At 39.8% G+C, this 16,633-nt stretch overlaps 1 protein-coding gene across 4 annotated transcripts in view; it reads left to right on the top strand.

The window, feature by feature from the left end:
* The window catches only part of DAB1 (DAB adaptor protein 1), a 728,182-nt gene that overhangs the window by 624,897 nt on the left and 86,652 nt on the right, over window positions 1-16,633 (top strand). For all 4 annotated transcript variants that reach the window (XM_032803129.2, XM_032803133.2, XM_032803132.2 and 1 more), the window contains 2 exons: window positions 10,746-10,885; window positions 12,898-12,996. In XM_032803129.2, the coding sequence (XP_032659020.1) occupies window positions 10,746-10,885; window positions 12,898-12,996 (239 nt within the window). The remainder of the gene's footprint in view (window positions 1-10,745; window positions 10,886-12,897; window positions 12,997-16,633) is intronic.

Genomic DNA, 16,633 nt, shown 5'->3' with positions numbered 1-16,633 from the left:
CCCTAACCTAGCTATCACTGAGATTTATCTAAAAGTTTAATCAAATGTAATTTTATTCTAAGGCTTTCTCAGTAAATAATTGAGTTGGCCTCTCATCTTAGTCACAAATACTTCTTTGTTCTGGTAAGAAATAGTTTAATCAGTTACTAGTTTATGCAGCCTTCCTGCCTTGAAGACATAAGACAGGATGAAATGTACGTCTCATTTTGTACTAGCACATGAACAGAGTACAAAATGTTAATTTCTAAAAGAAAATATTTGACTTATACAATTTGACTTCACCTTGAAAGTCACATCTTCTATTTGGGGGAGCTCTGGTAAGATGGCAGACTGCAAATAAATGTGGAAACAACTGCTTGCTTATGTATTTATTATATCCTTTGTTCCAGTAATTGGGATGTCTATATACATTTGAATACAGTACCCGTTCAAGTACTAATAATCCAAAATGCCATAAAGCTAGAGTAGAGTTTACAGTGAATGACAATGATAAACAAGTGGAAAATACTACTGAGAGGATTGTCTAAATAACTTGATAGATCTATAATCCTTGTATTTCTGCTTAAATTTACAGGTAATATTTTAAAACTAATCCTAATGGAAGTTCACTGAAAGTGCAAAATTTCTTTTTATCTCTTTAAATATTTCTCACGTTGTGCACAATTCTGTTTCCATTGAAGTCAGTGGAGTTTTTTCCTCCCACTGGAATCATTGGAAGGTGATACTATGTCTCTTGGGGTTCTCTTTGTTAAAAAGTGTTGGAACCCTACATGGAGTTGCAAGTTGACAAGCTGGAACAGGTGTGACTCATTAGAGTTCACCATAACTGTAAAGCAGGTGGGAGCAGCCCTCAAGCAGAGGTGGATTGGGCCTGTGGAAGACTCTGAGGGAAGAAACTGCCAAATTGGGGCTTCGTGTGGCATTACCTTTGGAATATTTGTTTGTTAATGAAGCAGGTCGCAATTGGGGTGACTTTCTAACTCTACTGCAAGCAGGTAGCTTTTGCTTGGAGCTGGATGATGACTGTTGGAAGATCCATGTTGGGAGTGGAAGGGAAACAGTTTGCATCGGTAGGATTCTAGTAACACTCATATTCCCTGGTGGAGAGTGTAGTATAAGAGTATAGAGAGATGGTAGATGCTGGGTTTTTTTAATCCTGTCATGCCTTTAAAACTAAACTTTTGGGGGACTTGGATTACATTTCACTATATGAATAGTTATTTCAGTTGCTTGCAAACTATCTTTCAAAACGTAGTTTAAATTCAAGTTTTTCATTTCATTTTCATTTCAAAGTACATCTTCATTTAGAGGATAACAATGAGTCCTGTTACTATTATATGCAGATCTTGGACATGCAAGTCGAGGCCTATCCAAAACTAAAGGCCCACCCCTTCAGCTAATAGGGAAAAGCCGGTAAGCCAGGACCACAAGTGAGTACATGGGGCAACAAATGAAAAGCAGGAATGGTAGTGAAGTCAAAAGTTGAAAATCAGGGAACCAGAGAGGGATACCAAGCATAGAAACCTGGACAGTGCCCACTGCTCCTCTAGGCATCTAAGGAGTCAGTGGACACTGCCCAGAGGAACTTTGCCTGGAGATGTGATTGGACAAGGGAATGGAAATAGGCTCCATAGCCAGAGCCCATACGCCCCATCCAGCTTCCTCCTCCTGGTATGATGAGTGGCCATCTTGGCCAGCACCGGAAAGAGGTTGACAGAGAGGTCCCGTGACTGTGTGGGCCCACAAATGGGGTGTGCCTTGATCAAGAGGTGCAGGGGAAAGTGCAGCAGGAACCTCAGGAAGAGATTCTGGAGAAGCTGGAAGAGGGGCTACAACTGGACACACCCTACATAAATGTGCACCAGGATCTCCCTCTCACGGCAGAAGGGACATGTGCAGGGGGAGTTTGTGAACTGTACCAGGTACATGCCTTTGCTCATGGCTCCATGGAGGAGCTGCCAACTAATATGACCGGTGGGCCATGGAACCAGAATGAAGTACAGGCTGGCCCACTGAGGTTCTTGCCCTCCTCCTGTGACAGCCTTCTTGGTGTCAGGGTGGGACGAGAGGGTGAGGAAGTGGATAGCATGAAACAAGAGCATGTACAGATGTTTTCTGGACATAGTGCAGAGGTGAACTGGCTGCACATTGTGGCATACTAGGGGCAGCCAGGGAGGCTTGCAAGACGGGGGCCTGCTGATGACTTCTGGAGGACCATGGGTGAGGGGTTGGTGGGGAGCAAACTCCTGCTGGAGACACTAGACGAAAGCAAGAGAAGCAAATGGCAAGGCTTCCCTCGCCTCCTGAAGCACATGGCAGGGGACATGCAGGGTGGACAACCCTGTGCTCTGCCCAAGAGGTCCACCGCTGTACTAAGCTTATTTGTCTGGTGTTTAAAATAAAAAGATGTATTATACTCTCCTGAGATATGCTGTGGACTGTAGAAATTAAATGCTAACCAAGCTTGTAATAATGAACAGCAAATTCTGTGGGAAGCCTTTTGAATACATTGTTAGAGAAGAATTACCCTGATGATATAGGAAATTAAACTATATGCACATATGGTGCAAGGCATTTCTGCTTTATTGTCTAGCTTTGTGCAGGAGATACTGAGAATATTTATCTGCTGTCTTTCAAATATTAATATAATTACATATTTTGACTTTGCTGCAGTAATAAAACTAAAACAAACCCAATATGTTCAGAGAAAAAAACAGTTTTCTGTATCTCCATGACTTTGAATAATATTGCTATTTAGAAATACCACTATGGCATCTAGCAATCCTGTTCCCAATGAATTTAGTGAGGATGCAGAATCTAGATATTTAGAAATTCTTCTTCCAGAAATGCACAAGTTCACTAGATCGGGGGAAATGAGGAAATTTGATAACAGCTTCAGCAAATTTCTTCTTTGTTGTTGTTTTTCTGTTTTTGTTTTGTGTGGGTTTTTTTAAAATTGTTTAAGCTCCCTGTACCAGACTGTCTTTCACATACCAAAAAGAAACTGGAAAGTAATTTGGACTCTGGATTCTGAGATATTGCAGTCTCAACAAACATTTTGTGCTGCTTGCTTCTTCTGGATCCAATTCCCATGAAATCAGTGGGAAAACTTGCTTGACTGCAGGACAGATTCCTGTTAGAGTTTTATTTGAGCTGCTAGTATAATGTTGTATATATAAAACAAAAGAAAATAAAATGTATAGAGCATATAGCTACACATGAATATTGAATTTTAAGCTCAATTGAACTTTATATGCATGATTCTGTTAAAAAATGGTGGACCAAGTGTTCAGCAGGTTTCAATTGAACTAAACTTCCTTTAATATAGTTACACCAGCTGAAGATCTGTGATGTGTATATGTGTGTGTGTACCCCTACAGATAGGGGCATAAATACACACACTGGATGGGAAACCCCTTTTACGTAGCATTTAATTCTCTTACCCATGGTGTGCAATATGCACTGCCTTAGATGTCAATCTGAACTGCCGTGTTTGTATTCCTCGCTGCCTCGGTGCTATAGAAATCCTAATTGTCTCCATGAAAATGTAGACTGTTTACAGTTGTGTGCCGTTGGTTTAGGTCCCTGTGAAATCTAAAAGTAAAAAGGTCATTTCAGTTTATAATTTGAAGGTATGGTGGATACCGCTTTGACGTTTTATTAGTATAAAAGACAGTTGTGTGTCATTCTTCAGAGAATTGACTCCTGGAGGCATGTTATTGACTCTGCTGATAACATCGCTATATATTTTATACATTTAAAAATCAAGAAATTTACATTATGCCCGAGGTGGGGAGGGGCAGGTACATGTTTAAATAAAGAATATAGCCATTTCCAGGGTTATCAGTTTAGAGGATGCTGTTAAAACACTGCTTAGTGCAGTATATTAGCATAAAGAAAAAGCAACAAAAAAACTTCTTTCTTCTATGATAGTTTGTTATTTTTATTCCTTCTTATGAAATGTACTCATTTGCAAAGTCTTCAGGTGAATGTACGGAATTTAACACAAAGTTAGCACATCAGTACAACATTAACATGGAGCTCTGTTAGACCAAAAGTCAAGGTCAGGTGGGACTTCATATTCAGGCTCACAACTGAGCGTGAGTTTTGCTGATACGTACAGTCAACTGATGTGAAGCGGCTGGAGGATAAACCTTGGATGACCATTTTGTCAATCTCTAATTTGCAAAATTCGGTGTATTAGCTGGAGTCTAATAGTCAAAAAATGTGTGCATTCATTCAAGTATCTTTATACTACCTGCTGTAATCGTATTTCCGGAGTAAGTCTTCAAATCAAAGTGTGCGTTCAACTGCAGTTATTATGCTGTGCTAATTGTAACCCTGTTCTGTCCTATCAGTGCTGGCAGAATCCTAAAGCAAGTTTAAGTAACTACTTCTTGGGTAGGAATCTTGGAAGCATCTCAACCACCTGCTGTCATGTTAATATGTTTACAATTGGATTGGCTGCAATAACTTATTTTTCACTTGATCTTTATAACAGTTTATAGAGAGCATGTGTAGCAGTAACCTCATGAAATTGAGAGTCGGGACCTTGGGTTTTGTTTTTGGCTCTGCCACTGTTTGTTTTGTGAATTTTTTAGCAAGTTCTTAACCCCTGTTCCACCCATTCCCCAGTAGTAAAATGAAGGACGTTGCTGTATTTACCTTACAGGGGTGGGGCGAGTCTTAATTTAATTACTGTAAAATACAGTGCCTTGAATAAAATGCACTAGACATGGGCAAACTATCTATTTACTTTTATTGTTGATTTATGGACCTAGCTAAAATAGTCTTATATCCTGTCCGTGATAACAAAGATGTCTCTACTTTGGATGCAGACTCAGAAACACAGTTATGTTGAAAGGTGCTGGGGATTTATCAGTTGAGTGAAAAGGGTAAAGAGGTTTAGGTGTAATGTTCTAACAGCAAAGGTCACACCATTCAAGGTCACAGGGGAACAGTGGTGGATCCAGCTGGAACATGTAGTTCTTCTTCGAGTGCTTGCTCATATCCATTCCAGTTAGGTGTGCGCACGCCGCGTGCACGTTCGTCGGAGAAACTTTTACCCTAGCAACACTCGGTGGGCCGGCAGGTCGCCCCCTGGAGTGGCGCCAGTATGGCGCCTAATATATACCCCTGCCGGCCCGCCCGCTCCTCAGTTCCTTCTTACCGCTCATGTCGGTCATTGGAACAGTGGAGCGCGGCTTAGCTGATCTCCACCTACCCTAGCGATTTGCTCGTTCTTTAGCCTTTTCGTGTACATAGTTTTTCTCTAGTTCATTGTTAGTATAGTTGTAGTTAGTGTATATAGTTTAAGAGGATCGGGGGTTCGCCCCTTCTCCTCCCCCGGCACCAGACTCAGAAACACAGTTATGTTGAAAGGTGCTGGGGATTTATCAGTTGAGTGAAAATGGTGAAGAGGTTTAGGTGTAATGTTCTAACAGCAAAGGTCACACCATTCGAGGTCACAGGGGAACAGTGGTGGATCCAGCTGGAACATGTAGTTTGGCTTAAAGGGGAACTGCAGTATATATGGGGTGGACTTGATCATTACCAATGCATTTACATATTAAAGGGCCACTGTGAATGTAAAATGCATATGCTACAGACAAAACATTTTTGCCTATCTTAACACTAAAACCTTTAGAAATAGAAAGTGAATGATTTTTTAAAATCAGATCTGTGTGGCACTTAATGTTCTTTTTCCATTTTGTATTTTTCTGAGCCTGGGTTATAAAATCAATCCAATTTTAGTTTACATTTTTGGATTCTTGGTTCTACTGTGTTGGAATACAGATGTTTGCTTACAAACAGCTGTTTACAGTGGGATTTTAGAACAAAGGCTTGAAGAATGTCTTTTGGACTTAGGGTTTGTAAAAGTTTGTTCTTACGGCATTTAAATTCTGAAGCCATTTAACAGCCTATAAAACAGAATAATTGTCAAGGCTTCAGTCTGGCAATGAGTTCTGGACAGACCCCTGTATCTGCAGGATTGAAGCCTAAACTAACAACCTACCCTCCAGGATGTTCAGGCATTTGTAGTATCAGTTGTAGCAGGAGAACTGCAGAGTCCTGCACTCAGATCTCAGCAGATGTGTGATACAGAAAGAAATATTCTCTTGTTAAAGCTGTATTTAATTTGAACGGTATAGTCTGGCAACATTCTGAGATCTGAAACAGGCTTCAATTTGCTTTAAAAGCTTTATTGTTTATTTGGGAACTTCCACCCTTTTAAGATAGCTTGCATTTTTCTGGAAAGCGTAGCTGGGAGTGAAAAACTACAGGATGAAGCTTCTCTACGTAGTTTCTCATAGTCCACGTGAGCAATAAAATGGAGAGACATAAAACAGATGGAGGAGCTTGGGCCCAAGAAGAAGCAGGAGAAAACGAAGGGGAAGGGAGTGGTACTGTGGAAGATTTGGGGTGAATGAGTGCAAGAAGGGATGAGAATTGGGGGGTGAGGGGAAGCAAAAGGAAGATTGGGGGTGGGTGGGAAGGAAAGTAAGGCTGGATCTGTTTGTTGTACAGAATAAATACAGAGCAGTAATTCCATGTTGAAATTCTGGAAACTATACAAATATGGAGGATTTGTTCTCCAGGTTAATGGGGTTGCTAGGTGTCTGGTTTTCACCCAGAATGCCTGGTCAAAAAGGCACCCTGGCGACTTTGGTCAGCACTGCTGAAAAGGCTGTTAAAAATTCGGTTGGTGGCACAGCGGGGCTAAGGCAGGCTCCCTGCAGCTCCTGGAAGCAGCTGGCATGTCGGGCTTCTAGGCACAGAGGTGACCACGGGGGCTCTGCATGCTGCCCCCACGCCGAGCGCAAGCTCCGCAGCTCCCATTGACCAGGAACTGCCTCCCATTGGCCATGAACAGAATTATCACCCTATACTTCAGGCATACACTATTTATGCTGTTTCTAAAACATAGAGAGCCTTACTTAAGGACTTTAATTAAAAAGTTCCTTTTTAATGGTGGCATATTGAATGAGAGTCTGGACTGTCTGCTGCATAAGTGCCCATCATACAAATGAGACATTCCTTTACCTTAAATCTAAAGTCCTATCTATGCTATAAAGTCAGCCGCATTGGGGAACTTGGTTACAACAGGATAATACTATTATATCTTGAACAAGGTGTACAAGGTTACATCTTAATCAAGATTACATCTTGCAGTGCAGGGTTACATCTTGCAGTGCAGCTACCTTCATCAGGAATTGGGAAGACAGCAAAAAAAAGAGACCAGTCATGTCCACACTGCAGGAAAGAAACATGTTTGTAACTGTGCTGGGAGACTACCAGGACTTCAGGTACTATATTGATGGGCACCGGTGTAAGAACTTGGGATAGGTAGATACCATGTCATAACTAGGTGCCCCAACATGGTTGGTTTTGTAATTTAGACAAGATCCACATTTTCTAGCGTACTTTCCAAGTCTACAGGTTTTTTTATTTGTGAATTTGTAGTCTTTGCTCATTTTTCATTTCCAGCACACTTTACAATTCCCCCATCATTCTTAACTTGCTGACCATCCCCCATTATATATCAAAAAAACACTTCATTCTGTTTAATCCACTTCTTAATAAATGCTGAATGTGCATATATGAAATGGGTGTTGCCTGTAAGCATACAGAGCCATAAAATGTACGTTAATGGGACTATTAATGTTGTGAATTAGGGTACATTCAGAAAAAATGATCATAGGCTCGAGTAGAAATTTGCAAATATCTGAATTGGGTACAAGTTAATGATCATGATGCAGATACAGAAAGCATTCTAGATCACTTATGAGCATAGAGTGATGGCAATATTAATATTAATTAACAGCTGCTTTTTGCTATAATGAAGATATAAGATTGGAAACTGTTGGTGAGAATGCTTTTTGAATTGGATTTTATTTACTGCAACATAAAATTGACTAGACATGTTGTTTACACATGTGACAGACATGCAGCAAAGCCCACTGATCTGGCTGTGCATTGTTGTGTATCCAGATGTTTTTTCAGGGCTTAGTGAAGCAAATGTTCTTTCATTGCTTTAGCTGTCGATACTGACATCTGCCTTAGCATTTCCCTAAGCCATAATTTTAACATTACTTACAGTTTCTGACTCATCATCTATCTGCCATTAGTCTTTTATAAAATATCATTGAAAAGCATGAAGATTCAATCCCCTATTTAACCCCTTTTGGGAATGCAGAGGGGAAACCTAACCGAGGGAGGGAGATAGATGGCAAGGATCGCTTGTCATTGTCCTTATTTTTTAGTAGGTTATAATTCAGCCATAAAATATTGGCCATGAACTAATATTTGCCATGAAGTTTTGCAGGTCACTTGTTCATAATGTGAACTGTCGTGCTTGTGAGTCCTCTGGGTGAAGAGGAATCCAAATGAGTCCTTCATTTGTAAATGTTCTTTCTTGTGCATGTTCACTACATATTTTTCCTGATGAAAATGTTAGAAGGATTTTAATCATGTAAATTTAGAGAATCATAGATTGAGGGAAGAAGTCTGATCAGCCTGGTATATATGTAAATGTAGTTGAGTTGATAGTTATTAGTTGCTTTTAAAAAGAAGTCTCTGAATTCTACATATTAGCAGCCAATAGCACAGAAGCAGCTATTAGTTTTTCTTTGCTACTGTAAGAGTCAATGTTTAAAGTGCTTAAATGCAAGTTTTAAAATAGAAATTAGAGCTGGAACAGACAGAGACCACGTTGTTCAACCATGGGTTGAACCATTAGTTACTTAGATTAGTTACTTAGATTGTTAGTCATTTGGGGCCAGGGATCATCCTTTTATTCTGTGTTAGTTCAGCATCTAGCACAATGAAGTCTTGGTTCATGACTGGGCCTTCTAGGTGTTACTACAGTATAAATAATCAATAATAATAATGTAAATCCACAGGTGGGCACTTAAACAATTGACCTGATTTTCAAAGGTTCTAAGTATATACTTCTGCCACTGAAGTGCTCAGCATTTTTAATTTTTATGTACTCCTTTTAATCTTTCTTTCTCAGTAGAACTGGTCAGAAAATGGAATTTTTTTTCTGCAGAAAATTTTGACTTCTCAAAAAAACTAAAAAATTTCATCTGAAAACTGGAAGTTTTCAGGTTCTGGGTTTTGGATTTCTCATTGAAAATCGGGACTCTTTTTTTCTGATCTGTTTTTACCTCGCAGATCTTTTAGATATTTCAGTTGTCGCTCATGAGGACATACTGGACTCATCTTATCCATTGCTTTCTTTTCCAGAAGCAGATTCAATTACTGCATGCTAAAAATTGTGCCTGAATCAAAACCTCGCATCCAAACACTTCCGAACCTTGTGGAGATTTGGATTCAGATTTGGATCTGAAGACTGTCACTTGGTCCTGTCACTATTTCGCTATGGGTTTTCATTTTTCCTATCCTCTTCTCTCCCACTCCATATTCTTGCCTTTCTTTATCTGGGTTGCTTTTGGTTTGTATCTTATAGTGATGCCTCCTCATGTGGTCCACCTGATTCAATTTCTCAGAGTCTCTCCTGCTTCTGCAAAATGGAAAGCAGCATGTGAATATGTAAACCTCCTAACTCTCACAGAAGAATGGGAGCATCACACTTCTTTTTTGCATTAGTAAGCTATTTTGTGTGTAGTTAATGCAGCTTGCTTTTAGTAATGCCCACTTCTTTTTGCAACCGGTCAGTGTCTAGACTCTCAACTCTTTCTTCTTGTTTGAACTTTGTTCAGGAACTCACCTTTTCATAAGTCACTAGGTATGTTGGACTCCTGCTATTATATTCTCTAATTTGCATTTGCTGTCACTCACAAACACAAAGCTGTATTACAATTACCAATCAAGAAATTCAAGGTTCTTGATTAAGGTCTTCAACCAGCTCTCAAAAAGACTGATTCCCAAATCAGTCTATTTTCCCCAACCACTCAAGGTAAAGAATCTACTCTTGCTTCTCTAAATGCTCAGGAATAACCCACTTGGGACCTCATCTGTTTGCTGTCTTTCTGAGAAAGTTCTCCTTCTCATGGTTTGTTATGGATTTTTGATTCTCAGCTTTGCTCTGTCATTTCTTTCTGTTTGCCCTCTCAACATCTAACTGTCTCACTCAAAGCAAATTCCTTTTTAGTAAGAATCACCCTGTTTCCTCCTCTAGGCTCTGAGTGACTCTGTGTGAATTCCTATTGACATTTATGTTGTTACGATGTATTGAGAAACAAAATTATAGTACCAGGAAGCAGTAGTTGCCATGACTTTTGAGCAACGAAGTTGTATAGACAGATGATGGGGTTTTTTTATTTCGTGAAATGGAAATGATAAAATACAAATCCTGACATTACAAAATATGACCAATGCAATTGGACAAGTTGCAGTACAGAGAGGCAGTATCATATCGCTATCAGAGGTGGACTCAAGATGCAAAATTCTGATCTGGAGTGAGATTTCCAACACCTTGCACTGATCAGAAGTGTTCAGGTGCATGAGGTTTGATTCAGGCTCATCTCTTACTTCTGGAAACTGACATAGCTTGCAAATTTCATGCAGAAGATTTCATATACTTGCAATCCCACTGTATACACATTTGAGAAATATAGGTTTTATTTCACTTGTAAATTTCTCCTAACATTATGCAGATACTCACATGTACAGGTGCTGAGGCATGAACATAAATTTAACCTTACATTTACTTGTGAGCATTTGTTTATTTTTTCCTTTTTGGTCATGTGATTTTCAGATTTTCACTTTTGTCTTTTCAGGTCAGGATCGCAGTGAAGCCACTTTAATAAAGAGGTTTAAAGGTGATGGTGTCCGATACAAAGCAAAACTGATTGGGATAGATGAGGTTTCTGCAGCGCGAGGAGACAAGTTATGCCAAGATTCCATGATGAAACTTAAGGTGCAGTGTGACTTTTAATATTTAAGTGTTACAGAATAAAGTGGGGAGAATTTCAGATTGAACTCTTAGTCGTTCTACTTTCATGGCATTGGGTCAAATTCCCCTTCATTTAGACCACTGTACACACAGGTGTCGTAGAATAGAATTTGGCTAGTTCTGTAAAAGGTCCTGACTCTGACATTGATAAGTTGAGACTTCACCAATTTATTGCTTCACATTCTGATGTTAGGAATCCACGATGGCTCTAGCAGTGATCTTGCCTCTAATCTAGACCTTTAATCTAACTTCTTCTTTTCCTCCCGTGGTGCCCACCACCAATACCCCACCTAAAATATGGAGGTTAGATTTGGGGTGTTGGCCCATCTCTAGTTTCTATAGGCAGAAAAACACAGTAAATAGTGCCTTTAAATGTGCTCCCTGAGGAGCTCTACAGTCTAGGTAGATAACAGACAAGTTGAAGGAAAGGGGCAGGAGGTGACATAAAGCAGCATGAATGAGTAGTGAAGTGCGGCAACACACATCTCGTGGTTCACCAATTTTGGAAATATTTCCTTACAAGTAAATTGAAAAAGAGCTATGAACATTTTGTCATGGTGGGGGAGGGCCTGTTTTAAAGGAGGGCCCTTAATGTCTCAAAACAGCATCTGCCACAAGACTCTAATCTGATTCATCTGCGTGTAGGCCCTTTTCCATTCATTGCTTGATTCCATCTGCCAACATGCTGTGTGGGAGACCTGTTAGGAATGCCATAGGAATGCCATTTCCATGTCTCCAAGGTGCTTAATTCCTGTAAGCGTAGTGGAGAGACTTGCCTAAGTAATGCGAGGCGATTAGATCCATCCAGAGCAGGTGGTCTCACAAATTCATATGCTTGTCTTTTGAACTAGAGCTCCTAGCTCTTATCATGTAACGTGAGGGAGTCATTCCTCTTCATTTTAACCTTCATTCCCTTCTGCTGAAGTGTTATGTTACCTTCGACATTCTGATCAAGCTCCAGTAAAGCCACCCTGGTCTAGTGGTCTGAGTGGGGAACTTGGGAACCAGCGACTTCTGAGTTTTAGCACTGGCTCTGGCATTAAGTGGCTGTATGGCCTTGGGCAAGTCACTTAACCTTTCTGTGTCTCAGTTTCCTCATCTGTAAAATGGGGATAATAATATTGATTTCATACCGGTGTAGTGAGGATTAATTAGTTAATGTTTGAAAAGCATTTTGAAGATGCAGAGTGTTAGGCTAAGTATTTTTATTTATTCACAAATGTAATTTGTGACACTAAATCCTAGGCTGGTAGCATTGGTAACTGATAGAAGTAGAACTCTGAAGATGGAAAGAGAAGTTGCTATGTGCGTGCCAGGTTATGTTTCAGCTGTAATAATATACAGAATGCACAAATAGCAAGTCCACCCGCTGGACAGAAGAGTCCAATAATAGGGTAAGTCCACTAGACAAAAGAAGAATAAACAGAAAAGGCACCCCATTTTTCAGTCAAGTCTATTGTTAACTTGCAAAGAAGATCTTTCTTTAAAAATGAAAGGTCAGTTGGCTCATTTTGTTCCATGAAAGAGAGAGCCTTTTCCCTCTTGCCTTATTAAAAAACTAAGCAAGAACAAATAAATTTGCAGAGTGAAAAAGCCTTCTAGAAATCAGGTTATCTTCTGCTCAAATAAGAACAAATTCCAAGGAGGACTGGATGGCTCAGAGTTTCTGTGTGGGTCATGCATCAAACGGGCAGTGAGGAACATGAAGAAAGTTAGTATATGGGGGCAGGGAAGGGTGGAAGTTGATGGTGGGGAGGAGGCTCAACCTGGATTGGCCTTTAAATTGTGGCTGCATATAGTAAGGAAGAGCTTGTGCTTGATTTTGAGAAGTTCTGAGCATGCCTAGAAGCCAGAGAGAAGCATCAAGTGCTCAACTCCTCTGAAGTGATGCCCCTGCTTTTTGTTGTATGTGGGCACCTACCAGAAAATAAATAAAAAAATAGTGAAATCAACCCAACCATTTTTTATCTCAACAGGGAATTGTTGCTGCGGCTCGTTCGAAAGGAGAACATAAACAGAAAATATTTTTAACTGTCTCTTTTGGAGGAATCAAAATCTTTGATGAAAAGACAGGAGTAAGTAAAATAATCATGCGATGGAACAAACTTGAATCTTGTGATGGATGTATCCATAAAAGCTTTTCCTAGCTGGGCAGTAATATCACACTAACGTAGGAACACATAAACAATAAGGAGTCCGTCTTAAGAAGCCACCGGAGTCCTTGTTATGTTTGTGGATACAGACTAACACAGCTACCCACTGATATATGAACACATAAAGCTTCTGGCAAAGTTGATAAAGCTTTATCATATATCAAAGGAAGCTGTTAGTTGACTCAGGTGCAAGGGAATTACACTAGAGTTTGTTATAGAGCCTGATCCTGTGTACCTCATGTGCCTACATGTTCTCTGGGTTGGGCCTATAAGGTATTGTGGATTGAGGTGTCAAATAACTGCTCTACATTCAGATCGTGTTGGTTTAGTCTGAAGAGATGAGGGTGAATGTACTTGTATTTTGGTAGGATTGGCGTAGTACATACTAAAGAGCTCCTATGGTAAGTTGTTTGCACTTCCCATTTAACCTGCTTTAAAATTGTTAAGATATCATGGAAGAAAATACCATCAATTTGCTTGGGAGGAAAATGCAGCTGTGTGTTATAGTTCTAGCAAAAATAATGGTTCATATGCCTCCTTATTGTTTGATACTATTTGATGCTATCAATAATTATATTCCCTAGTTTCACAAAGCAGAAGTAAAGGTTCTTACAGCAAAGAAATGTGACTATAATAAAGAACCTGCTTATAAAGACAGTTGGCCACAAACAGAAAAGATTGACCATTGTCAGAGAATTATCTCTGTGCAGCAGTTATCAAAGCAAATAGAATTATGCTCACAAATAAGAATGTGGGTAGTTATGGAAATATTAGGTAAATAATAACAAATAATATGCTTTGGATCCTACAGTAATCGCAAAGGGATACATTCTATGCCCTGCACCTAGCTAGAGGAGCTGGATAAGGAGCAGGCAAGGATGAAGAAGGAATTCTCCTTCCCCTGTAAGGCCACCAACGATACAGCTACACTCTAGCTTGGGAGCATTCTTCCCAATTTGGGTACCCCAACATGCGCTAGCGCTCCGCAAGCTAGCCCACTAAAAATAACAGTGTAGCAACTTGGATTAACTGCCTGATTTACGTACCTGGGGGGGCTGGCTAGGCTTTTATTCTGGTGGCTAGTCCAAGCCACTGCCCATGCTAGCCTTTGCTATACTGGTATTTGTAGCATGTTGGCTCAAGCAGAGTTAATGTGTGTCTGTCTACCTGAGCTAGGAAACACACTGCCATCTGCAGTGTAGACATACTTAGTGTGCCTGTAGACTGGCTCCACGGAGGCTTCTCCAGCCCAGTAGTTGCAATCCATAATACGGACCACCTATGGTGGGAGGATAGAAGGATCTGTGAATTCCCTGTCCATCCTGCTCCCAAATCTAATTGTTCTCTGCATACAATCATACAGTTGGCGCACACAGAGCCAATAACTGCATCAACCTTTGCATTGCTCTCCAGAATCTGGTTTCATCCTTGTGCAATGAAGCCATAGTGATTCCAGTGCCATAAGGAGTCTCTGTGACTGCAGAGGCAAGGATGAGATGTGCCTAAAACATCTCTGTTTAGTTCCTAAAAGCAGCTGTCAGATCCATAAATTCAGAAGGGGAAAAATCATGATCACTGTCTCACACAGTGCTCCTTTTGACTACAGTGAGGGTATCCCATTCACTGCAAGGACAGGAAAGTAATCATGATTTCATCAAGCAAACTATTGCCATACATTTTTATAGTGATACATAATCATTAGTAGAAGAGGTTTCAGTCATGTGTATTGGAATTAGGTGTGTATGTAGTAAATAGAGATTTAAAAGTGTAAGTTTGACTGTTTAGATTTCAAAAAGCAGAGACTAAAGGCTGGTCCATGAGCATCTGGTACAGTAAGTCACAACAGATTTTGTCGCTTTGTTCTATTTCTACCCGGGCATGATCACGTATGATTTTTTTTTCCCACTGCATTAAAAGAAATCTACGCAAAACATGATTCCACCTAGAAAATAATGACACAACATTCTGGCAAACTGATTTTGATCGTAATTAAGAAGATCTTTACAGCAGTTGAAGCCCTGTCTTGAATTTTAAAAGATTTTTGATTTAATTTATTAACTATTTAACTATTTAATGTGATGCCAGAAATAAAACCGGGCTGATGATAGATGGAATTAACTTTGATCATACAAATTAAGTAGCATATAATCATTGTCACTGACCTCATTAGTACATAATATGCGTAGTTTATGATATTGTGCTCCCCAGTATCAGCAGGTATTAGTCATCTGTGTTGCAAAGTCAAGCACTCAAAAACTTAGGAAATGCCAGAATTAAAATTGTCTTAATTCAGCTACCTTGTGTGTAGGTGGTATGACAGTCTTTCGTTACATAAACACATATTTTTTTCAGAGGATCCCTCCCTCACTTAGTGCACAAGAGGAACAATGCTCATATAATGAGCAGCTATTCAATATGTTCTTTTCTCCTCATTGTTCAATATGTGGCCCCATGCCTTATTTACCACACACTGTTGAAACTTAACTGTGGTGCTCGTCAATATATTCGCTGAGTGCTTCACAACCATTAATGCATTTATTTTCACAACATGCCTGTGAGGTTAGGCGATATTATTGTGACGAAAAAAGCACCCCTGTATTCACACCACACATGCTGTAATAACTCACTTATCAATAATAACATGGTGAAATACATGTAGCAACATTATATGAAACATTATGAATTCCCCCTATGTGATATTAGCACATGTTCAATGCCAAACAGCCTAGGCAAAAGTAGTTAAACAGAGGAAAGTTTCTTTATCTCAGTTTCTATATAAGTAATAAACAGAGTCCTCAAAACAGCAGGGGAAGGAGATGGCAGGAAACAGAAAAATTTGCATTTTAGTAAACACAAGTGGGGGAAGAAAGAGCAGGGAGCCTCCTTCACCACCTGACTACATGTTGCTTTCCTCATGGTTTAGATAAACATTGTTTTGAAGGGTAATCTTCAGAAGAATCCACTTCAAAGGTTCATTAAACTATAAAGGAAAGAGGCAGAAAACCCCAAGTTCTCTGTCTTTCACCTAAGAAGATAAAGGCACCAGCACTTTTGGGCCTCTGGGAGAGATTGTGACCAAGGTAAGGGTCAGTCACCATCTTTCTGGAAGACTGTAGTGAGAATGGCCAACTTAAACAAAGCCTTGAACCAAAACGTTCTAGACTGTTAGACTTTTAGATGCTTTTTCACTTTTATTTGCTTGTAACCATTACTAGCTTTATTTCTTGTACTTGAATTCATTTAAAATGCTGTCTTTTTTTGTTAATAAACTTTTTATTTTTAATCTAAACCCATCCAGTGCTATGTTTAAACTGAGTTTTTTGTTAACTCCACTTGTAGTAACAAACTGTTGAACATTGACTCCTTAAAAGGGCAACAAACCTCAATATCTGAACTGTCCAAGAGAGGGCTGGAGTGTGTTGGGGTCACCCAGAAAGTAGTAACCAAGGCTGGTGGAAGCCAGAGTGGGGCTATAGACAGACTGCTGGGGTCAGAGATGCTGACCCAGAACTGTCTTGCAGACAGACTCTTGGTGTGACTGGCATACTGATAGACTGGC

This window comes from Chelonoidis abingdonii, chromosome 7, assembly GCF_003597395.2.
Source record: "Chelonoidis abingdonii isolate Lonesome George chromosome 7, CheloAbing_2.0, whole genome shotgun sequence".
Lineage (NCBI taxonomy): Eukaryota > Metazoa > Chordata > Testudines > Testudinidae > Chelonoidis > Chelonoidis abingdonii.
Note: the sequence above shows the minus strand (reverse complement) of the source record. Positions and strands in the feature narration are given on the sequence as shown.